Genomic DNA, 24,855 nt, shown 5'->3' on the forward strand with positions numbered 1-24,855 from the left:
TTTCAGCAGATATTCTGCAGTAGTAACCAGACAGTGGGAGCAAAGTGAACTGTCTGTTTGCCACTCAGAGCATAGCAGGAATAAGAAATTAGAATCCTGGAATGGTTTGGGTTAGAAGGGACATTAAAGATCACCTAGATTCACCCCTCTACCATAGGCAGGGACTCCTTTTGCTAAATCAGGTTGCTCAAAGCCCCTGCTGACCTGAACACTTCCAGGGATGGGACAGGTTGTTTCTCTGGGCAACTTGTGCCAGTGCTTCACCAACCTCACAGCAAAGAACTTCTTCCTTATATTTAATCTAGATCTACCCTCTCTCAGCCTAAAACCATTACCCCGGTAAGTCTCTCTCCATTTTTCTTATAACCTCACTGTATATGCTAAAAAGGCACAATAAGGTCTCTCTGGAGCCTTCTCTTCTCCAGACTGAACAAGCCCAACTTTCTCAGCCTTTCTTCATAGGAAAGGTGTTCCTTCTCCTTCATTTTTTCGTGGCTTCCTCTGGACCTGCTCCTACAGGTTCATGTCCTTCTCACACTGGGGACCCTAGAGCTGGACAATGGACTGCAGGTGGAGTCTCACCAGAGTGGAGTAGAGGGGTAGAACCACCTCCCTTGACCTGCTGTTTTTCCATGCAGCCCAAAATGGAGTTGGTTTTCTGGGCTGCAAGTGCACACTGCAGTCATGCCCAATTTTTTGGTCCATCAGCACCTCCAAGTCCTTCTCTGAAGATCTGCTCTCAATCGAGTCACTCCTGAGACTGAACTGATAGCAGGGATTGTCCTGACCCAAGAGCACTTGGATCAGGACACTTGGCCTTGTGGACCTTCATCAGGGTCAGACTGGCCCACTCCTCAAGCTTGTCCAGATCCCTCTGGATGGCATTCCTTCCCTCCAGCAAATCAACTGCACTGCTCAGCCTGGTGCTGAGGGTGGAGTGTCTATGTCATTGATAAAGATCTGCAAACAGGGAGGCAAGTGTCAACCATGTCCACTGCTGAAGAACCTCTGGACTTTCTAGGACTGAACAGAGCATGCTCTATCAAAGAGTCTATCACTGGAGAAATATACAGTTACCTGACCAATTGGTTGTAGATATACAGCTGGAATTTGGGGTGGAGGTTGGGAAAACAGACACTGAGAGAGGCCCAGTGGTGAGACGTAAAGACAGAGAAGAAGTAGTGAACAGGAGAGCAGTGTCTACAAAATAAGGAGGAAGAGTTTAAAACTAAGATAGCAATTAAGGCAGAAAGAATGAGAAAAGGATAGCATCTGGCAAAGAACTTTAAAATTAATGGCATTTAACATTGTATAGTTAATACCCAACATCTGCAGTACAAAAACTATACACTGTTATGCAGAAGGTTATAGAACATACACTTAAAACACTTGGTTTTCTGTTAATGAAAGACAAACTACTTTCACACTGCTGTATTTTTCTTTAAATTTTGGAGAGTTTTATTACTTTGATGCAGATTTCCACAGGCACCAGTTCACATATCTCAGCCTGACCCCTCTCATGCTATTCTCTCAAAAGAGTGTGTTATTGGTATTAAAGAGCATGCTGGTTTTGCAATATCAACAATTTGCTAGTCTGAAACTTTAAACACATTTTCTTCACCTGGTTAAACTTCAGTAGAATTATTTCTACAGTAAGGTAAGCACCAGTGAAAGAGCAAAGAAAAAAGAGATGAAATAGTTTACTTTTAAAACATGGACAGTTCCAGATATACCTGCCGTTCACATTATAGCTGCTAATTGGGATTTTTTTGCAACAAAGTACAGACTTGATCTCAGAATACTCATATATTTAATTTGAAGTACTAACTGCAGAAAGATAATACCTATTTTTTTAAAAAAATCTACATAATTTACAGCTCTGCTTAAAATGGTATTTCTTAAAAGTATTACCATTTTAAGCTAATTCCTAGTGAATTATCAAATTTACAGAAAAATACCATGCTCCACTTAGCTCTATGAACAATGCAAGCTAAGAAGCACACTAATGAAAAGCAAATGAAAATAAGCATTTAATTTGCTATTGCACAGATTATCATTAATGCTGCATATGCAAGGAAAGCCGGGGGAAAGTGGTTAATTCTCTTTGACAGAGCATGCTCCTGTTCACATGCAGGCTACACAGACTCATCAGTAAAAATGAAAACACAACTATTCATTCATTCCCCTTTTAGCACAAGACAAATATTAAAGCTGCCTCCTAAGTAAGGTAGCCAAAGGATTTCCAGCTTCCTGTGGAGTACAGCAAATCCAGTATAGCAGGCTTTCCCAATTCCTTCCTCTAGCTCCTTTGTATTTATCATCCAGCTTCTTCCCTTGAGCCCTATTTCCCATCCTGATTTCCCCTCAAATGGCAGCTTGCTATCATTACCCCCCAAACCAAACATCTTATTGCTACTTTTGTGTTTTACAAATCAAGATATTAAAAAAAAGATACTGAGTCAGCGCTGTTTTTCAATCAATAAGGACTGCTATCACTACCAAAACACCTGCCAAAGGTGTGCAAAAGCTGTACAAGGGGGAAATCAAGTTTTAGAGAATTATTTATGCTTACACAATATATTTCCTCCTTTAAACATATACAACAATCCAAGACTTTTAAAACCATAAAACCAAAAACACATGACCACACAGATCACACACAATTTCCTCTTGTTCTGCCTAAAAGTAATTGCTCCATCTCAAATCTTGGTATTCGGCTTTTGAAAAGTATTCTCCAGGTGAGGAATATTTCCAGCTACATAAAATAATAATTAACTCATGACTAAAATATCATTAAAGGCAGCACATACTTTTTATCTGCTACTATCCCTTGTAATATATAAGTCTTTATGCAATTGTAAGTGTTGCTTAGAAATGAATGTACTTTGAAGAAATAAGATTTCAAGAACAATACTGACAAAGTCACTAGCTGATAAAAAATAGCAAAGGAGTCTTGAATAGACAAGTGTTTGTAATCTCTTTTAGTATCTCAAAATTTGTAAGCTGCAGATTGTTTTTTATCACCATATGAAATTTGTTGAATTTGTGGGGAAAAAAAGAGATAAAGACCCTCTTTTAAGAAAAAAATAAGATTAGAAGAAAAAAATTAGTTTATTGAAACCCTAGAAGTCAGCATGGTCTGCAACACACATGCTTTTCAAGTCCCTATCTTAAGTCATTTACCAGCCTCAAAAGATACTTTGAGAATTTGCCACTATGATGATGGGGTGATTTTCATACCATCTGGAACCCCAGGAATTTAGTTTTAGAAATATGACACCTCAGAAACTTTTAATCATCAGTGATTTGGGCTGTTCAGTTTATCAGATGCCACCAGAGGAATCAGAATAAAACAGCAATCAACTCAGTCTAGACACAAAGGCCATGAAACTACAACATGTTTTTTGAGTTTTTCCTACTCACACCAAAGCCTCCCTAACTGCTGTTGGGTTTTATTTTCATCATACTCAAATACATGCATGGGTGGGAAATGTGCTTCTCAAATGACTGCAAGCAAACAGGCTGCCAAGGAGCCAAGGACAGCTGGCCTTTGCATGGCACTGCTTGCTTTGGGATGTTTTATCCACCTGTGTTTGGAGTCTCAAGAGAAAACACATTCCAAAGATCACCCACACAGACTGAAGTGCAGTGACTATCTTGGTTCTAAGTTCAAAAGAATTGTTTAAGCAAAGACTTTCTTGTGGCAACTGGCAGAAGCCAGACTTTCAATTAATTAGTCTCAAATAAGAATTTAGGGCTTCAAACTAATAAGCACAAGCAGGTAAAGCGTTTGGGATATTTCATGCACACAAAGCAATTGCTACACTGAAGGGATGAAGAAACAATTTTTTATCTGAAGCAACTTCATAGGTGAAATCAGGAGATTCATTTTAGGTTTTCAGACATAGGAACTGCACACGGCTTTTGTTATTTCCTCTGGAGCCTAAGAAACGTTTTCAATATTTTTCCAACCTGTAAACCACATATATTCTCAGTCACATACATATCACCTCCATTAATAAAGAAAATATTTAAAGAGTTCATCCTACCTGATTTTAATGCAAGCAGAATTAAAATTCAGCAGCTGGATAATTAAATAGAACTCACATACCTGACAATCTCAGTGTCTTTCTGTGAGCCAGATCTGAAACTCAGTTACTAGGTTTTGTATAAGATAATTGCTGTTACAAGTTACATTTCAACTCAAATAAAAATTGGCACTGTAATTCCAGAGTCTCACTCCCTATATTTTTTTACTCTTTAAGATTAAAGGGAAGATACAAAATACAGGCATCATTTTGACCATTTGACTTCAAGTCTCTCATTGCAAGAGAAACTCTGACAGGATGTGCTGTGAAGTCACAACCTGTCCATATTCCTTGTACCTAGAAATACCAACACTTAAGTTAAGTTGATGTGCTTTTACCAACTCAATCAAGTACAAAAAATATTAAACCAAATCTTCTTCAATAAAACCTTGACCACGTGGTCCAGCATAATGTTTGAATCATGCAAGAACTGTAGCCTTTAAATTATTATGTTCAAAGATTAATATAGTTTTACACATGCTTCCAATCAGTTGTTTTTCAGGCATTTCAGATCAAAGTGTGATATCAACATCACCAATATTTCTGATAGCCATTTTTAGTGCAGATGGGCCATTTTTGGGCCAAACCAACTTGTTCCATTAAAATAGCAAACTTTTCTAAAGAAAAAAAAAGATATAGTTACTTTTCATCCATCCTGCTGCGCATTTTTTTAAGTTTCTGCATAATGCTGCTGGTCTCACTGCTGGAGATTGAGATTGGGGAAGGGCTGCGTGTTTCTGCATCAGTTGGAAGAGGGCTGGAACCATTGCTCTGCTTGATGTCATCCTCACTGGGAAGCTCCTGCAATTAAAGGGTTAAAATAAAGAAGAACCATTAAAAGACTATTCCAAAATCCTTTATAAATTGTATTAATTTGCGTTAATTTAGCTTGTAATCTCTAGATTGCGTGAAATACTGCTTCAGATAAGTCTATCCACTTGCAGATTTAACTTCATAACCTCATTTTTATTTGACACAAAGCTCTTAGCATATCCTTTCTCTCCATAATTTAAGTTTTCCCCTAACTGTACCCAGAACAAAAAAAACCAAAACCAAAACAAACAGCCCCCCAAAACAACAAACCACCAAAACTCAGTTACCCAAACGGGAAATCAACCTTTTCTACAGTACTACTATTAAACTTGTGTCTTCTTAAAATTTTGTAAGGAGGCCAGTAGGGGCAAGAAACTCAGCATAATTACCCTAACACACACAGCAGGAAGTTTTGGGGTTAGTGCTTATATTTAGTACTTTGTGCCTGACAAATAATCATACAAAAATCAAAGCCTGAGAGATCTAAGCATCAAAAAATTCACATTCCCAAAGTCATTAGTTCACTCTGAGAATGAACAAACACATCTACTGTGCATTTAAGACATTTTGTAACTTCTCCAAAGGCATTTCCTTAAATGATGCTCTAAAGAAACAAAACATAAATTGCTGAGGTAAAGGTTGGCAGAGCCAACCTTTTTCATCAGGCAGACAAAACTTGCAAGTGATAGGTCCAATCTAGTAGCCTTCTGTTCCTATAAAAACTGAAGCTGCATGGTGAAGAGGGAAGGAAGACACCAGTTCCTATGCTGAACACTCACCAGCTTGTTTTCTCCTGCAGATTTCAGTTTTTCCTGCAGTTTCATTGTAGTCTGACGGATTCGCTCGATTTCTGCCTGCTGTTTAAGGATGAGCTGCCTCTCCTTCCGAGCAGCCTTGTTTGCCTCCTGGAGACGTTTAATTTCTGCCTTTTAGGTGGAAAAGGTTCAGCATGAGAACACTGACAGACCTCTCTCAAGGACACATTCAAAGCTGCTACAGTGCCCTTCCTATGGGTTTGACATGGCTGCAGTTACAAGAGGAAGGAACTCAGCTGAACTTCAGTAGCAAAGAACTAGAGATTAATTAATCAGAGTCTCAACCATGAGATTACAGCTAGAGAAGGACCCTTGAGAACAACATACTGAGTATGACTGAAATGCAAATAAAACTTACAGGTAAGAAATGCTGCTGGTTCTCCATTCTTGTATTTACAGTGTCTGAAACCTTTAATGGGTACACGTGGCTTTCAACAGGACTTTCCTAGAGGGCATCCCTTACCTTTTCCTGCTGTAATCTCAGCAGCAAACCACGCTGCCTCTTTCGAATAGGAGGCATCTTATCATCCTCTCCCTTGTCTCGCAAATGCCTGCAAACAGATTAAGTATAAAGTAATAAGATTACTTTATAATAATAAATAAATAATAAAGTAATATTTTTAAAGTGCACAATAGGTTTTTTACTCTTTAAAGTGAAAAATAAAAAGAAGTTTATTTTTCCTATTCTGCAGAAGGGTATAAACCTTAATCACTGGCATACTCTATGGTAAAATATTTTGCAGCATTTAGTCAAATAGGCACAGTAAAAAGGCCAGTGCAGGTAATAGGAGATCACACAAGAATGGGCAGAAGCTCTGCAGAGGTAGCACACTCACCATTTGAGAAACACAAAACTAATACTTTGTCAAATCCACAATTACAAGAAATTGTAAGAAAATGTCTGCTGAACAATAGCACTCTCATGCAGAGAAAATTACTGATTAAATCTGGCCACTGCTGTTTACTAGTATCAATGAGTACTTTAAGTGGACTTCAGGACAAAGCATATCTTAGATTGGAAACAAATCACTAAGTACAGCATGTATCCAGATTCACAAAATGTGGTCTGAGTCAACTAAAATTACTTCAGATACACATCAAGCAAAGAAAGGTCAAACTGTTTGACAGTTTTATATCTTCCTGAATTAAGATGTGTAGAGGAATGGCTGGCAACAACCTTCTCCAACTGACAACAAATATCTGCTCTTCTACTGTTTCAGTGAAATTCTTAATCAAATCCTATTCAATGTAAATACCAAAGCACATTTATAAATTGGGTCCTGCTCTTTCCAAGTCCCAGTAACAACTGTACAGAATACTGATGTCAGAAGATTAGTTCTACCATTAATACTTTAATAAAGGAGCTGTAAGGTGGAAACAAAACCTTGAAAAGTAGAAGGAAATGGTCAGTCAGCAATTATGTATATTCAGAGCTGCCTTACTTTTTCTGGTGTTCCAGCCATGCCAGCTCAGCCTTGGTCTTCTCTTTGAGAGCCTTCTCCCGGAGCCGGAGGAGTGAGGACTGATGAGCTGCTCGCATTTCCTCCTCTTTCATGTACTGTCTTACCATCTCCATGGTAAACTTAGAGAAACTGTCTTGCCCCCCTGAGAATGGCATGCTTAGCTCCTAGAAGGAAAGATAAAGTTGGCGCAAAACCACAGAAATGCCATGGCTTTTTTTCAATTACAAAGTGCAAGTCTCTGTGTATATATACACAGATACACAAAAACAGATGGAGAGAGGGAAGCTATTTTTTCTCTGAGCTTTGTGCAGACCAGCTATTTTTGCCCGGTGTGACAGTTTTGGGAGGTCCCAACTTTGGCCAGATAGATGAAGCATCCTCTTGTATTTCCTAGCTGTGTGTTAGCATAGTTGGAAGACTTAATCCACTTTTAAAACCTGCCTCAAAAAGCCACTCCTCCTAAGCCACTAGGTAGAAGCCTGGATAGATTGTTTCATAAGTCATCACACCTGTACAACAGTGACATACAGCATGATTCACACAGCTCTCTGTTTTAAGATGCTCAGAGAAACACAGGGAGGAAAAGAACCCTCAACCCTGCAAACACAGCTAAGAACAGCCCACTTGAAGCTTATCAGCTTAAGCATATCTAAGTATATTTTCATCATACTCAAATACATGCATGGGTGGGAAACGTGCTTCTAAAATGATTGCAAGCAAACAGGCTGCCAAGGAGCCAAGGACAAGTGGCCTTTACATAGCACTGCTTGCTTTGGGATGTTTTATTCAGCTGTGTTTGGAGTCTCAAGAGAAAACACATTCCAAAGATCAGTTAATTTAATTTAACTTAAATATGGTTGCCTCATCTACCTTGATAGATGACAGAGCTGTTTTGTCTGGGGACACTTCCTCATCAGAATCATCACGACTGCCCCTCTTCTTCTCCAGATTATTTCTGCGATGACTCTCAGAGGGCAGCAAAGACCGAAAAGATTTTTCTTCAATCTCATCCTCTGTCATGGACTCATCAAATTTCAGGGAATATTCTGTTGCAACAGAAGCGGAATCTGAGGGAGAAATCAGGAAAGCTGCTTTCCACTCAGTTTTGCACCATGAATGAAATTTTAGTCTGTCTCATCTCACTAAAGTTAGGGGGGTCAGAAAGACAGGGAGATAACTAATGTAGAAAAATGAGTGTTTAGGGAAAAATGATTTTGAGTTAGAAGACATCTGTTATCCAGCTTTGAGAGACAGCAGATTTGTGTACACAGGTATAAACACATCTGGAGTTGCTGAAACATTTGGTGTTGTGCCTGCAGGTTCAGCATGTGGCTAAGCTAACACAACAGAATCTCAAAGGTTCCCATGTCACTGTGCCATTCTCTGTTACCTCTTAAGAGACTACAATTCACTTGGGGCTCAGCTTTCTTCACACACCTTTCCCTCATTTATTTCAGAAATTCATTCTGAAACAGCACCACTGTCCCTCCCCCCCACCACCACCTTCAGACCCATCACACACCAGCAGCAGAGCCAACCTTTTTCATCTGGCAGGGACAAAACACTGTCACTGGGCAAGGAATCATCTGCAGCAGTCTGAGCCTGTTCTTCAATACTGCTGGCTGTCTTTTCACGACGGGAAAGCTTTTTCTCATTCTCCTTAGAAGATGGAACTGAAGGGCTCTCCTGGCGGCTGCTGGTACTACTGTGTTATCCAGAGATGATTTTTTTAGAAATACTTTGCACATTTTAAAATACTTATGTTACATTACTACTGTACACACCACAATTAACATCACAACAATAAACAACATGCAGAGGGTTTGCTTTTAAAATGCAGTTTGGCTACTTTAAAATTCCAAGTTTCATCAAACTACTGATTATTGGTTTTATTCTAGCTTAAAATCCATGTGGTCTGAAGGTATGCACATCCTTTACCTGGTAGTGAGTAGTGATGATAAACAAATGCAAACAAATCTTCTTTGAGATTTTAGAAGAATGAGTAAGTTAGAAATTCTGTTTTAGAAGTTAGGAGAACTACAGAGGACAACATTTTTCCAGTTCAAGATCAGAGAAGGGCTGTGAGAAACTTCAGGGGACCTAACTAGATCAGGTAAGTGAAGAGGATACAAAAAGCTTCTTACCTCTGATCATGAACCTTTGATCTTGAGGACTCAGAGTAACTATCAAACATTGGTGAGTATGCCTGTTTTGAGTCACCTGTCTCGTCTTTACCTTGTGATATGGCACCAGACTCACATTTCCTGGAAATGAGAAGCATTTGGGATAAATCTGCATTGTCTTAAACATAGGAGTAATAGAGTTTTCATGAGCTTTAATCAGTTTACTAGAAGTAGTAACAGCTAAAATTCCTGCTAAAAGATTTCCTAAAGCTTAAACTAGGTTGAAGCATCCCACAAAACATTTAGATAATCTTTTTCTACTCTTTTTATGTAGAGTTTCACTGGACAAGTTAATGTCACATTTTGTGTGTGTATGCTATTAAGGGCATAAAGATAGAATCCAAGTTCATCTTAAATACTTACTCATTATGACATCTTCACATTTTCTCCAAGAATAAGTGAAGCAAAACCTAACAAATCTTACTTCCCCACTCCCAAGATGTGAAACATGAAGGCAAACCTGTTTGTATCAGCTCGGGCCCTCAGCTGCTTCATGAACTCTGAATGGTGCTGCCGCTGGTGGTCAAACAAGGAGGAGACTGGAGCAGCTGGGGCACTGACAGTGTCCCGTGCTAACTCTGTCATCTGAGTACAGCAAAAACAAGGGAATACAGTCAGCTTATCAGCATCAAAATGCTTCTGGAGGAGAGAATAATCACTCTGGCAGGCAATTCAGTGATTTATAATGACTGTCTAAGATATGGGGTTACAATGGTTTCTAGTAACACATGCCACTTCTGGTGGTAAAGGTGCATACTGCTGTGTGAATACATATTCCTCCATACTCCATTCCTTTACACATAATAAATTACAGTGTACATTCAAAAATATTCCCAGCACATTGGTGACACTGCTGCATTCCAGCTAAAAGAAATGGCTGCTCATCTGAGTACCTGGAGTCACTTATGAACAGAGATGGAAAAGCTACTCTGCTGACCCAGCATCAGTGACCAGATATAAACACATCAGCCTCTCCACCAGCACCTCTTATGCTCAGACTTCAAACTTCATTCAAAACTTGAAGAGATTAAAACCTTACACCAAATAAAAGCTGTCTTCTCTGTTTCTTCTCCATTGTTTCTTAACTGGATTTCACCCACTTCAGCTCTAAAACTACAAATGTTTCCTTGTCTTTATCCAAGACTTCACTACCTACTCTCAATGACCAATACACTGCATCTATTTGAGGTGTCTGAGCTTTCTTGTCTACTGAAAAATTATTTAAACTTCATACATTTGGCACAACCCAGAGCAAGTACATCAGTATTATTCTACAATTCCATTACTCATCATAAAACCAGCCTTAGTGAGCACCAACATGTGCATGAGCTGTGAAGAAACAAATCTGTTCACACTCATCAGCCTTTTACACTCCATCCCATAATACTGACCCACAGTCGCTGTGATTTCTAAACTGTGATGGACTAAGAGCATTTCTTGGTTAATGTGCTCCTTATTCATGTTTGAAGCAGCTGCTACATACTGGAAACAAGAAGTATAAAAACTGAAGAAGTGATATAAAAACCTGAAGAAAAATAAATATTCTGTATAGCACAAGAAGAACAAAGAGATTCAAAACGAGGAAACTTCAAACTCTGTACCAAGTCAAGAGCTTTGCTGCAGATTCTCCCTTCTCCTATTTTTTTAATTTTATTTGTTGTTGTTCTACCTCCAGCAGTTAGCAAAATTGCAATTCGTTGCTTTTCTAATTTAATTTGCATGTGAAACAGATACAGGATCAATTCTTGATGGAGAGCAGCTCTTACAAACTGAACATGCTATGTTCACTGTCATCAATCTGTCCTGGAAGAACAAACTTCCTAACAGTTCATTAACTGGAAGATCATAAGAATATGGAAGAGGGATTTAAGGCTGCTGATTGACTTCTAAGTAACGATGCCAGAGCAGCTCCTTTGAAGTCCTATCATTTTTCATGTTACGAAAGTGAAGAAGTTGTACCAAGAATGACACCAAACAGAAAATAACTTAAAAGGCAAAAAAGTAAAATGTAGTTTTAATAGTAAAATTCAGTATAAAATGGCTTTTCTCCCTCCCTGGGGCCTCACCTCACGGAGCTGGTGAGCTGCACCAGGAGACAGCAGTGCAGGTTCTGCCTGCTTGGCTGCAGCCATGCATGGGGGCTCCTGCCCAGCCTCCTGCCGTGACTGGACCAGCTGCTGCAGTGATTCTGCATGGACCTGTGCAGAAAACACAGACAGTTCAGTTCTTCAAAATAGTCTGGCTATAGTAACTACAGATTTATTTCTCAAAATCTGGCAGATAAAAGTTTGAAACAGGCCCTTGAGGGTTTCTTTTAGCTGTATTAAACCCTTTTGGTACTTTCATAGGTTCACAGGTTCAAATTAAGAATACCTGTAGGCATGGATTTACTTATAACATTTTGTCTCTTACCCACTCCATATTTTTGAAGGGCAGCCTTACCTGAGCTGCCTTCTGCCTTGCCTCTTCCAGCTGTCTCTGACTTTCTAAAGCTTCTTGTTCAGCCTTGATTTTCCAAAGAGCCAAGTCCCGTTCATGGCGCTGCTGTTGTGCCTAAAGATCAGGAAAACAAGTTTTAACCATGCAATTTAAACATAATGATGTGATTTGCTTAGCCACTGGTTGCAACTACCTTCTTAAAGATCTGGATCTACTCTGCTGGGGGTGTCTCTTCTGCTTGAAACACAATTTTCAACCCACTGACCCTCTTCCTTTCTGAGGCAATGCACATTCCCCATACTTTTCCACCACAGTGCAGAAAGGAATTTAGGAGATCAATTAATTCAACAAACTAGAATAAACAATCTTGTCAACATAAGGAAACTTCAGGCAAAAATATTGTTTTTGTGGAATAAAACAAATCATCCAGCCCAAACAACTACACTGCATGGCACTGGAACTCAACACCAATACCAATAAACAATCATGCTTTTATCTGAGGAACACAACCTAAACAGTGATTCCAGCTAAGAGTATATGAATGACACATATTCCAGAGCAGCTACTTCCTTGGTGTCAACTTAAAGATAATAGATATGCACCCTAAAAAATGGCCATTATCAGAGATGCCTCCTCATGCCCATTACGATTTCTCTGCACTGCTAACAAAAGCTTAACTTGCCCTAACTTGATTAACTTTTTTGCAAACAAACAATGCAAGAAAAAAAAGGGAAAGGTTAAGACAAAGAAATATTTCCCCATTACCTTGAGAATCTGAGCCAAAGAAACACTCTCCTGCTGGGCGAGGGAAATGCCTCGTACCCGCTCCAGATCCGAGAGCTGCCGCACGGACTCCTCGATAGCGCTCAGGTAGTTCAGCTCCGCTGACAAACGGTGCTGCAGCCCCGCGGGGGAGAAGCGCATGCACCCTGCAGGACAGCAAATACTGTTCACCCTCACAGACCTCATTGTCCCACAGACCTCACTGTCCCACAGCAAAAACTCCAGGAAAAACGCTGCAGCATCAGCATGGTTTTTACAAACACTCACCGCTTGCTGAGGCTGCTGCAGCCCTGCTGGTTCCCAGGCCCACATCAGGGAAGGCCACGTTTGGCTTCAGCCCTGGGGCTGTACCTCCAGAAAAGCCAGAAGGTGACTTGACTCTTTCTGCTGTATTGCCTACAGAATCCAACTGCAACATTTTTTGGGAGCCTGAAGATGGGGATGAAATCGGTGTCTTCTGAGGTCTTCCCTTGTCTGAGAAACTGACAGTAAAACAAAAACCAAAAGGAGTCAAAAATTCTCCTAGTCCAGTTATTTGATAAAATAAAGGAATAATCTTGTTCTTCTGTTCCTACACACAAACAGATCCATGCAAAGGGAACAGTTTGTTCAGTTTGCAAATGCCCAGTCTGTCTTCAGGAAAGGGCCTCATGAGATGGGTTTTGTCCCTAAATCCCAGTGCAGAGTTAAGTTTCCAGAGCACCCTATTTTTCCCCAGTTATTAAGCCTAGTTAGCACATATACAAACTTTTTTTTTTTTTTAATTAACACAGTATCTTCATGTTCTACATGACCAGACAAGCAGTTTAAGTGCCTCCTGTTAGGAGCCTGGCATGAGAAAGTCAGGAGGCAATCAATCTGCACGTGCATTTAAAAACTGAACTATTTACCATCAGCACATGCATGCAACTGATTGTGACAAGCCACTGCCCTGAGTCTTGATCTCTCTCCTAAAATTCAATGAAGACAAAAACTTGACTTGAACAATTCTTAAGATACTATGGTAACACTTTTTGAGAGAAGACATTTCTTTTTTAAACAGATAAAATAATAAAGACGCTTCTTAAATTTACTATTTCAATTTTATTAGGCTAAAGAGGATTAACAGTGGCTGTTTAAATCCTTTGGGAAGACATTCTGCATTACTTGGCACACCTTAGAAGGTCAAAAGACCTTTCAAACCCAATTCTAGAAGTCAGCAACAGGCACCAACAGAAGCAAATACCTCAGAATTGCTCTAAACCAACACAGAATGAGATATCACTCCTATTGCTTGATGCTTTTTAGAAAAAAGTGCAGTGAAAACCGAGTGTTTCATAACCACCTTCACTGGACAATTAACGGAAAAACTGCATTTTTAGCTAGATAAAAAGAGGTTGCAACAGAAAACATATGTTTCTTTCTTTTTTTAATGCACTCTTTTCCAAGGATGGGTTCATCTCTCAAAAGGCATCGACTCACAGAGCTGGGTAGGCTTTGTGAGTATTAGCTGAACACAAGTACAGCCAAAATTGTCTGTGTATCTACTGAAAAAATAAAGGTAACTGCACAGGTTGATTAAACCTTGACACATTTCTAATTGGCTTTTTCTAGAATAGGTAAACAAAAACTGTATTTCAATGCTTAAGGTAGGGAACATGACAGACACCAAGTTTCATATTTAAAATACAGGGAAGAAATGTTTTCTGCATGCACATCCTACTAACATTTGGCCATTTCTGTTACTTCCCTTTTGCATGTCCAAAGACACAGCCAGGAACATTACCAAGCATCAATATATTTGCATAAAGTCTCATTACATTCCTGTTACCTCATCAGGGAGTGTCCAGACAAGTTTTCCAGTGTGCTGTCTGTATCTGGGTTCTGCTCATGCTCTTTATTAGAAATTCTGCTACTCAATAAGGATTTCTTAGTCTGCTGGGATCCCCTCTCTAATTCAGACAGTATTTTATCTTCTTCCACAGAAAAGTGGTGAGCGCTTCCATTGAAAGTGTCCAACCCTAAGAAGCAACAACAGTGTCAAAAGTTTGCTTGGTTCTACATGTGAATACCTTACCGTCACAAGCCTCAAAACAATGAATTGAGAAGTTTTTCCCTGATACAAGAAGCCTTTGAGTTATAAGCCTAGAGATCCAACAAGCAAGAAATGTAGAACTGGCAATGAAGTTTTCTTCTATATATTGTGTTCACTGCCAAAACTGTCACTCAGCCTTCATTTCAGCACACTATCAGTTTAAATAAGGAAAATACATATTTGATTCTTTACTACTAATAATCAGGATACTGCCTAGCTTTTTGGGGGAAAGGTAAAGAACTTTGAAAAAATAGGAAGAGAGATAATTTAGAATGCCTAATCCTATTTTTGTCATGTTTCCATTGGCTTAAAACCTAGCTTTTTTTTATCCATTGCTTATATACTACGGGTGCACCAAGTCTCAATTTTCTTCATGCTTTTGTAATGGACAAGTTACCACAAAAACCAATCTATTTATTCATTTGTGCACTGGTGAAAACTAACTGTGATCCAAAGACAAGGCATTCAGGCAAATTTATTGTCACTTTCACAAACATGGCCATAACTCAGAAGCCTATTGGCATTTTCTCAGTATAGAATCTAAGGATAGTTCCCACACAATATTAAAATTAACTTATTTATTAGAAGGCTGGTTTAGAAAAGGAAACTTTTCAATGCTGTTAACAACCTCTTGCTTATTTAACTTTAAATTACTGTATTTTAAGGTCAGAGAATAACCAAAATCAAAAACAACCTAAGAAGGAATCACTGGGAGAATAAATCAATAATTCTATCAGTATTAGATTACAGTTTCCAGATCCGTAGGACTGCAATTTTCCTAACAAAAAAAGCCTTAATAAAAAAGGATCCTCCACAGCCAAGTATTGCACTTACTTTCCTTTTTCCCTCTCTTTCTGGAGGAAGCAGATGAGCGGGAAGATGCTGCAGACCGGGGTCCTGATGAGTGCTGAGAACCAAGCTCCACTGACCGAGGCTCAAGGGCAGACTTCCCACTGGGAATTTCTTCCTGAATGCTTGAATTACTGCTGCCACCAACACTAGAAAGGAGCACATTGCTGGTGATTAAGGACTTCCAGCTCCCGTGCACCACAAGCAAACTACCACATTTTGAACTAGATGACTAAACTGCACTAATCAACCCATCTACAAAAGCATTGGTTTTGGAACTAAAAACTGTGACAGCTAAGGCATTGGGAAGTTTGAGATGATATTGAACATACTGAAACATGCTTCCAATAATATGAAAGACTATAAGATGGGTAACAATTGTGCTTTCCAATTTTAGCTCTAAAGACCTATTTGACTCCATACCTGAACAACATAAGAATGACTCAAACTGTGACTGCATTTCAGATAATCTCTAGGCATACAGATGTCAAATGCCAGAAATACAAGCAATTTTCAATAAAGAATCACAAAATACTTGCAAAAAGGAGATGCCAATGCATCACACACTAAATAATACCAGCAGAAGAAAGAAGTTTTAATCAGAAAGAATAATTTTCAGTGTGCAAAGTGCCATTTAACTTCTTTTCTTCTGAAGTATCACTGGTACAAACATACTTGTGGCCTCACACAAGGTGCCCAAAAGATATAAACATACAAGAAAGAGGGTCTTGGAAAATTTAGGAATCCATGTAGTAGACATGGAGAGTCTAGGATCTACAGTCTTCAAATTTTAATCTGAACAAAAGCTTTTAAAAATTCTTACAGACAGTTCATGTATTCTACTAAGTAAGTACTGACAAATGCTTACTGAAAGCAATTACATATTTACCACAAGGTTTTGAAGTACTGAAGTCATTTTCAGACGTAAAATATCTTTAATATTTTTTCTGAATTACAAGATTACTCAACTGAGCATTATTGCAGCCACACAAGTCAGAGAACTAATTTTTACCAGACTACAAAGGATAAAAATCTTGTCTAAAGCTACCAGTCCAGGCTAAAGAACAGCAAAAATTAGACATGGAACAGAAATACTGGACTCCACCTTCATTATGTTGGCTGCTCTATTAATTGCAGGGTCCTAAGAAAGTCCTTCATCACTTTGACCAGTATAGTACAGCACAGCAGAAAAGATATCCAGCATATTATGAAACAAACCTTGTATTAACTATTTTCTCTTGAATTCTGCATTTTTATTTTTCTAGGAAGTCTAAAACAGTTACCTGAGATCACGTGAAATCTTTTTGTCTGTTAAAGTGCTGCTTCCCTGCGATGAGGCAAAGTCATCCTCATAAGAAGCCACGCTCTCTGGAGGGCTCATGGCAGGGAGCAAAGGGCGCAGAAGGGCAGAGCCTCCATTCAGCCTTTCTTCAAACACTGATGTGTGGAGAGGACAAAAATTATAATAAATACAAACATACATCATATAGGCAATAGGAATTAAAATCCACCCAACCATGAGTTACCATGACTTCCTTTCAAACAAAAAATCATCAGCAGAACAGCAGTACAGCTGTTCCACGGCAGTTTTAACACAACATAACAAGCATAGTCTTCCTCTTTTTGTAAATTATCAAAATCTTTACTTCATTAACATACTCTAACCAAAACATTCTTGAAGAGCACAGTGCTTTAGAGTAGAGTCATCTGCAGAAAATTTCATGCAATCATCTTTAAAGAAAATAATATAAAGGTAAAAAGAATTGAGAAAAAACACAAGACAGAAATCAACTTCTCAGAAAACGTCAGAGACAAAGTACTCATAAAAAAGAGGAATAAATTTGTACAAAAAAAAGAAAAAGAAAATGAAACAAAGCATACTGCATGAGACAGCTGTAAATCATGATTTACACAGATTCATATTTGAGACCTCTGAAAGCACATTCCTTAACAGTGAAGTATGAAGTGCATGGAGCAGTGGGACTGGGAAAATAGCAATTCACAAGAGCTTTGAGAAATGCTTCCATTTTTACCTTTTCCATGAAGTTGGTAATTCTTTGCAAAGATGTTGATGACACTGTGGGGACTTCCCTTTGCCAGTTCCTCCCAAGGCCCCTTGCTATGTGTGTCACTTGTCTGAGTGAAAAGTGGGGAGTACCTCTCAGCTGCTTTCTGAAACTCCTTTATGGGCTCAAAAGCATTTCTCTCCCGAATGCAAAAATCCTTCTCTTTTAATGTCTCCAACATCTTCAGTGGCAGCTGCTTGTGCTGGCCTCCTTCCTCTTCTGAGAGGTTTTCATCACTCAGGAGAGGCCCTTCGCTGATGGAGTCAATGCTGGACTCGTGGGGAGTAACGGCTTTGCTCAGAGGATATGCCTGGTTCTCACGCCCCGGGGAGTCCATCTGCCTCTTGGACAAATGTCCCAGGATGCCTTCATGCCTGTGAGCAGCAGGAGACCTCAATCCAAGGCTGATTACATCAGTAAGAGGTCTGATGGTCTCAGGGAGCTTTTTAAACTCACTAAGGTTGCCTACCCCAGGAAGGCTGTCATCAAAGGCTGTATGAGACACGCAGGCATCCAACATCCTTTGAATTCTGGCTGAAAAAGTATTTTCATTTTCCTCCCTCACAGGAGGACTCACAGCCTTTGCCCACCGTCCCTCATCCTGGTTTTCTTGTATAAATTCTGAGTTCCAGGTGGTACCATAGTTGATACCAGCGCCAGCCAACTTTTTGGCTTCAGTTTCAATCCTGCTAGAAAGGGAAGCAGCTGTAGCTTTCAAAGCTTCAAGGCGATCTAATTTGCTCTTATACTGACTGGCAGAAGGTTTTACTAGGAGGTTTTCCTGTGCAGCAGATGAATTCAGGTACAACTGAGGCATCAGGGACCCCACAGGGGCAGAATGGCTCCTCCTGCCTGCCAACATCGCGTCACACTCCTTTGACAGAAGGTCCATCTGCTCCAGACTCCAGTGCTGGGAACAAGGGCCTCCACCTGAGCCCAAGAGAGCTTGTGGGTGGGGAAGCTGAACTCTTGGGCTCAACCTGTCTGGCTGCACCCATGGAGGCTCCATCAGATCACTCCTGAAATGAAAGTCAACATTTATGCTGATGATTTACATAAATATTGGTGTATTAGATTAACGCATTGTTATCACAGATTTAATTTCAGGACAAAATACTTTTTGGTAGAATCGGAGGGGCAGGGAATGGGACAGTAAACACAATGTTATTTAGTAAAAAAACCAACAAACCAAACAACACAGCACCTCTCAAATCTGAAATGCCATCGATGTGCACTCTTTGTTTTAGGTTGTAACAATCTGAGGTTTTTCACTGTCAGCAGTAAGTCTTTTCCAAAAACTTCCTGACTCCAAAAGGGAGAATTTTTTTTCCTTATCACCTGCCCATGTCCAGAACACTAGAACACCTCGAAAGTCCCCCCAAAAAACTTATTCTCTCATTACTGCAAGGGTCTCTTGAATACCTTATGAGTCCTGTGAGTCTCATCTCTCCTCTACTATTAGCAATTACATGTTTTCTTTATGATGTTACACTAACAGTATTTACCATACGGTTTAGCTTTTCATTCTACACGCAGTAGTACATGGCATTCCCAGTGAGCTTCCTTGAACTTTTCCAGAAGGGAAACGGGTCTCATTGCACTTACTAAGTCAGAGTACAGATACTGAAGCAAGTATACATTTAAGAAGCAGACATTCATGATGTAGTTAAAAATGAAGACACTTGCAGAAGAGGGATATTAAGGATATCCAAGAAACTTCAGGATTTTTAGTTCCTTACAGCTAAGTGTTTGGTCAGGCGCCTTGACTTGCAGTAAGAAAACTTTGATAATACACTGAAAAATTCAAAATTGGGAAAGCTGCATGAAAAGAAATAGGGAAAGGCTAGTTTCAAGCAGAAGCAGAGGTGTTTGGTAATTCATAGACAGTAACCAATGGCTGAATCTGAGACAACAGATCAAACAGCAACACTGAGCAAATCAAGTAAGAAAAATCAACAAATACATTCATACAATCAGCTTCTCTTCCCCAATGGCAATGGCAGAGGAAATAAGAGTGTCCCAATATGAAATACACATTCCACTGATGTCAACAAAACATTACCAGCAACCACCATTCACTTTATCTATTTACACACTCACAAATCAGCCATAGCCAAAATTTTCCTATGGTCTCCTGCATCACCTTCCTCTTTACTGCGAGGAAAATGCTGTAATTGACCTAAAGATAATTACTCTCACTGGAACAGGAAGCCAAGAGCCAAGGCTATTTTCTCCTCTCAGAGATGAAAGCAGGAGCAGTTTCCTGTCTCCCCCAACGCCCCATCTGCTCACCTCAGTAGCGGCAGCGGTGGTTCTGAAAGGGACATGTCACTGCTGGAAGATGCACTCGGAGGACGCTCTTGAGCCTTGTTTTCTTTGTCAGATTCCCCAGATGGTTGATAACCAGGTCTGGGCTAGAGATGAAGACAACCAGAAAAATGCATTTTCAAAAGTTTGTCAGAGTTTAGGAGCTCTTGCCTCATTACCATTGAAAAGACTAATATCCAGAATTCAGCTTCTATTTAAAATAGAAAGATGATCTTCAGTCAACTTTCTAATAAGCCTTGCTGTGCCAAAAAGCAGCCACTAGCAAAGAGGCTGTACATTGAAATCACTATGTTTAAGGAAAGCTACATTTTGATTTGTTCTTTTTTCTTAACTGATAACAACCAGAACAGCACAAGCCACAACCTCCCTAAACACAGGAGCTCCTATTCCTGCAAACAACTTCAAGACATTAAGTTAGTGAATCAGCTATACCTGTGTTTCCTGCACTGTAGGCAGCTGAGGTGGCTCTTCTAAAAGTGTTCGCTCCAGCAAGAGTTTGGAATAGGTTTCCTGTAACCTTTTGGCTGCTGAAGGCTCAGGAGGAGGCACATTCTTCACTTTAGTAACAGCCTCCTTCTGCTTTCTGTAGAGCTCTTGGAGCCTTTTGTTCTTCTGTTCTGTTGCCTCCTTTTGTGCTTTCTTCTCTTCATTCTGCTTCTTCTTCCTCTCCTCCTGCTGCCTGATGATGTACTGACGAACCTCATCACTGTCATAGTGGCGTTTCTTAGAGATCACCTGAGGATCCTCACTGGCCGCTACCTTGTCCGGTTTCCTTTTGGTTGGACTGTGGCTCCTCATATTTTGAGTAGGCAAAACAGATTTTTGATTCTGCTTTTCCACATCTGTCTCTTGCTTTGTACTCATGGAATCCAACTGCAGGTCATCAAGAATTCCACGTATCTCCACAGGCAGGAAATCCTTGTTTACAGAGGAATGATCTTCTTGGTTATCATCTGGAAGAGCAGCTTCCAGTTTTCTCAGATTGGTCTCAGACCGTACTTTACTTCTTGACCTTTCGGAACTTCTTGAAGAGCTTTTACGGGTAACATCCAATCTAGAATCAGAACCTGTCCTTCCAATGCAGCCTGCTAAAGAATGAGATGTCAAATATGTCAGGTAACAATCAAATTTGGGAAACAGCTGGAAAAAGAAGGATGAGGGAGGAGTGCAGATCTTGCTGTGAACATGTCATTGCTTCATCCGGTGTCACGATCTCAATGTGGCAGCCTTTGCTCAGACTGAGCCCACACCCTTTCTACTCCTACCAGCCTCACCACCTCACAGGCATAAGAAGCACAGCATTTCCCAGCATGCCTTATTTGTCCTGTCTGAGATCCTGGATAAATTCTGAAAAAGGCTGGTGAAGGAATCAATGAGTATTTATGATGCACATGGATGACCACATCTGGAAGAACCACAGTTCCTGTTAAACTGGGGTACTCAATCACAGCTTATCGATTATGTACAGCACACTTGCAAAATTCATCTAGCCTGTGAATCACTGCTAGCCATTCCTTTCCCCACTGGCTTCAAGAGGCAAAGACAGATTGCAGGCGTTCCAGTTTTTTTGGTTGCAGCCTAGATCTCATCTTTTCCAGACATCCCAAGCACCCTTGCAGTATGTAGCACTCCCCAAGTCCCATGTGCAGGGATTGTGGCACCAAAAAAAGTCCATAATGCACCCAGAAACAGAGGTTATGCACCCCAGCCATGGCTGTGAGCAAAACTTCCCCTGACCTCCCTCAAATTCCAGGTTAAAAATAGGAGCAATTTTGGTAAGAAACTCCTATCTCAGAACAGTCTATCTCAGAAGTCTGCTATAGTCTGCAGACATGCAGTGTTATATAATAAAGTAAAATGAAGTAAGCTCAGTGATAAAAGAACAACTTACCAGACTTGGCAGCTCTCTCTCGGCCTGTTCTGTCACTGGATACAGCTCTTCTGTCCTGTTCTATTCTGGGAGCTGGACCCAGGATCTTTTTGGCCAGCTTTTGTCCCTCCCGCCAGGAGGATGCACTTATCACATAGTTTCCACCTTCAAAGTAAAGAATAAAGTCAAGCTTTAGAGGATTTGCCATGGTATCAAAAAGAAGTATCATTGCAGCCATTCATCATTTCTGTACCATTTAATTCTGCATTAGTGGTACAGCTGCAGTTACACAAACAGCCAGAACACTGATGTCCCAGTGTAACACCCAAAACACACTGCAGCACATTAAAGCCCTACAAAAACTGATTTAAAGAAGGAGAACAGGTTATGAAGGTCTAAAATATACCAACAAGCCTTACTAGGGACAGGGGTAATATTTCTAGAGCTGTTCACCACCACTCAAATATGGAAAACAATAAAAACATAAAAGTAACTAAATTGTTGTAATAAGAGGAACAAAAATAAAGGTGAGATATAAAAACCCCTTAGCCTTCCTATCAAAATAGTATTAGCCAAAACTCTAGGAAAAAACCCCAAAAACTACTCGAAACACTTTTACAGATAATTAATTGGCGAGATACATCTTGTGAGGAGGTTAAAAATATCAAGCAGCAGATGTTTTACACCAATGCTAACTCACTGTCCCTTAGCTGGGACTTCAGCTCCAGCACTGAAAACAGTTAAGAATAAACCCTATTAGTTGATATTTAATTCAAGGACAAAATATCTTGCAGGTGACAGAAACCCGATCAAAATATTATAGGATTATTTTATCATCCAACATATAATTAAATTATAACAATTGGTTATGGTGGCTTCTTTACCTAATATTGGGTAGATTAAACAAGAGGTTTATTCAACTCCCTTTCTACACACTAACTTCCAATACTAATATTTTTTTTTTAATAATGACCTTAAAGTTGCTTTGGAGAAAAACACAGCATAAAAAAGAAAATTTAATTAGGTAATTCAGATAATTAATGATCTGTAAATTAATCAGATCTTTCAAGGGTATTTAATTTCCAGAAAAGTACCTAACTTGAATATATAATTTGCAGTTGACTTTTAAAAATTCCATTTCGGGCTCTACCTCCAAGTGCTCTGCCTAAAGGAACCCAGCCACTGCAGCATGAGATCACCACAGCCAAACAAAAAAGGCACTGTACTGGGCCCAACAGCACTTTGAAGACAGGATACCAACAATGTCAAAGTGAAATCCAGCACAGCAGAATAATTGTTTTGGCAATCCTAGTCCTCAGTTTCCAACCCCCTTGCTTGTTGTTATTTTAACCTCGAAGTCTGCAGCCCACTACTCAACCCTTTTCTAGCAGAACTCCTTGCATGCATTGTAAATTATCCAAGTATTTTATAAAAGAGCTGTCACTTGAAGCATGTCACTACAAGCCTCCCTGAAACAGAGGCATCAGCCAAAGGGGTTCTCCTGCAGAACTCACTGCTCTCACATTAGTTCAGTGTGTGTTTAAAGAGCCAATGTAAAGTGTCATCTTCCATCTCAAGTCAGCTGTTTAACTAAAACACGCCAAGGGGGCAGAACACGAGCCATGGCTATTAATAGCCTTGGCCATGGTAAGCAGTTTCTTACTGCAATGACTGGAGGAGGATGGACGAGCATGGACATGTCACTTAGAGCTGGTTCGTGTCTTCCAGGGATTTCAGGCCATCATTTTGCATAGATTTAATTCATTATAACAGGGGGTGGCTTCTTATATAATGGAGGGGCTGGAGCTTAGAGCTGTTGACTCCCTTGAAGGCATAGAGGGCTTCCTCACAAGGGAAAGCAGAGGAGTGGGCCCTGATCTGCTCTCCATGGTAAACAGTGACAGGACCTGAGGAAATGGCCTGAGGTTGTGTCAGGGAGGGTTAGGTTGGCTATTAGGAAAAAATTCTTCATTCAGGGGGTGTTTGGGCACTGAACAGGCTCCCCAGGGAACTGGTTACAGTCCCAAGACTCATGGAGCTCAAGAAGGGTTTGGGCAACACTCCTGTGCACTGAGCTCCTCCCTCACTTGGAGCTGTCATAAATACATAAGGCAGCTGAGTGCAATTCCTTAACTAAGGATTAACCAGCACAGGAGGGAGCAAATCCATGCTTATCACTTCAAGTATTAGTATTCCTTACCACAAAATAGTCACAAGCAGGATTTACAGCATGCAGAAGCACATATTCACTCTCTAAAAATCCTTTGTAGTAATTTTTAAAGCTGCTTTTTTTTTTCTTCAAAATGTTTACAGATTATGGGTCACTGTACATAAGGAAAAATAAAAAACCTTAAGAGAGAGTCAAAAGGTGCCTAAACTTGCATATATTTAAAGAAAATAAATTGCTGTGCGTGTGATTGCAGCTACTCACTTTGTATGAAAACTAAAACCAAATACAAAGCATATCTGGAAGCCTTCTTGATTATTTTGCTGTCAGTATCAATGATTCACACTACTGAAAAACTAAGAAGCACTGTCAGAATTCCACATGTGTTTAATTTTATTTTCTTCTAGAGAAACCTGCTTGCATAAGCTCTAAATAATTAAATTGTATTTAATAATCACCGGAATTGTCAGAGAACGGGGTGGGGGGGGGATGGAAGTTATCAGTTGGTAAAAAAAAATAAACATTTCTTTAAAAACACTTATATTTGGAAGACTAGTCAGGGAATGTGTGTTTACATTCTTTCACTAAATGAAAAAGCCAAGAGTGGGTTAAGCCAAAATTGAAGGTGCAGAATAGCAACAACTTGAAATGTGGAAAAACAACAACCAGAGAAAAACCAGGAGCATCCTGTTCTCTGCTTCCCCACTGAGAAATCATCCAAGAGAACACCTTTGACTGCAGCCCCTCCTCATTTGATGGGAAAGCAACTCAGCAAGTCCCACTGGCACTGATTTTAATATCGTGTCTCAGCAATGCTGATTGAGCCATGGGTCAGGCTTTGACCAGCTTCATCACAAGCCAAAGAGCAACAGGATCCAGGGCAGAGCTACTTCTTCTTTTTGTCTACATCACCCTGA

General features: G+C 39.9%; 1 protein-coding gene across 13 annotated transcripts in view; it reads right to left on the reverse strand.

Annotated features, from left to right (window-relative positions):
- Positions 1-24,855, reverse strand: part of CEP350 (centrosomal protein 350) — a 69,450-nt gene that overhangs the window by 26,046 nt on the left and 18,549 nt on the right. For 9 of the 13 annotated variants that reach the window (XM_030279607.4, XM_072932957.1, XM_072932950.1 and 6 more), the window contains 20 exons: positions 21,793-21,936; positions 20,334-20,989; positions 19,866-19,987; positions 17,541-18,592; positions 16,791-16,944; positions 15,493-15,656; positions 14,395-14,584; positions 12,852-13,066; positions 12,567-12,730; positions 11,805-11,915; positions 11,429-11,560; positions 9,823-9,947; positions 9,324-9,443; positions 8,718-8,884; positions 8,050-8,246; positions 7,159-7,343; positions 6,180-6,267; positions 5,681-5,827; positions 4,732-4,889; positions 1,078-1,200 (listed from right to left, as the gene is read on the reverse strand). In XM_030279607.4, the coding sequence (XP_030135467.4) occupies positions 1,078-1,200; positions 4,732-4,889; positions 5,681-5,827; positions 6,180-6,267; positions 7,159-7,343; positions 8,050-8,246; positions 8,718-8,884; positions 9,324-9,443; positions 9,823-9,947; positions 11,429-11,560; positions 11,805-11,915; positions 12,567-12,730; positions 12,852-13,066; positions 14,395-14,584; positions 15,493-15,656; positions 16,791-16,944; positions 17,541-18,592; positions 19,866-19,987; positions 20,334-20,989; positions 21,793-21,936 (4,414 nt within the window). The remainder of the gene's footprint in view (positions 1-1,077; positions 1,201-4,731; positions 4,890-5,680; positions 5,828-6,179; positions 6,268-7,158; positions 7,344-8,049; positions 8,247-8,717; positions 8,885-9,323; positions 9,444-9,822; positions 9,948-11,428; positions 11,561-11,804; positions 11,916-12,566; positions 12,731-12,851; positions 13,067-14,394; positions 14,585-15,492; positions 15,657-16,790; positions 16,945-17,540; positions 18,593-19,865; positions 19,988-20,333; positions 20,990-21,792; positions 21,937-24,855) is intronic. The other 4 variants (XM_030279610.4, XM_072932954.1, XM_072932955.1 and 1 more) reach the window with 3 other exon arrangements.

The sequence above is a fragment of the Taeniopygia guttata genome, chromosome 8, assembly GCF_048771995.1.
Source record: "Taeniopygia guttata chromosome 8, bTaeGut7.mat, whole genome shotgun sequence".
NCBI classification, from domain to species: domain Eukaryota; kingdom Metazoa; phylum Chordata; class Aves; order Passeriformes; family Estrildidae; genus Taeniopygia; species Taeniopygia guttata.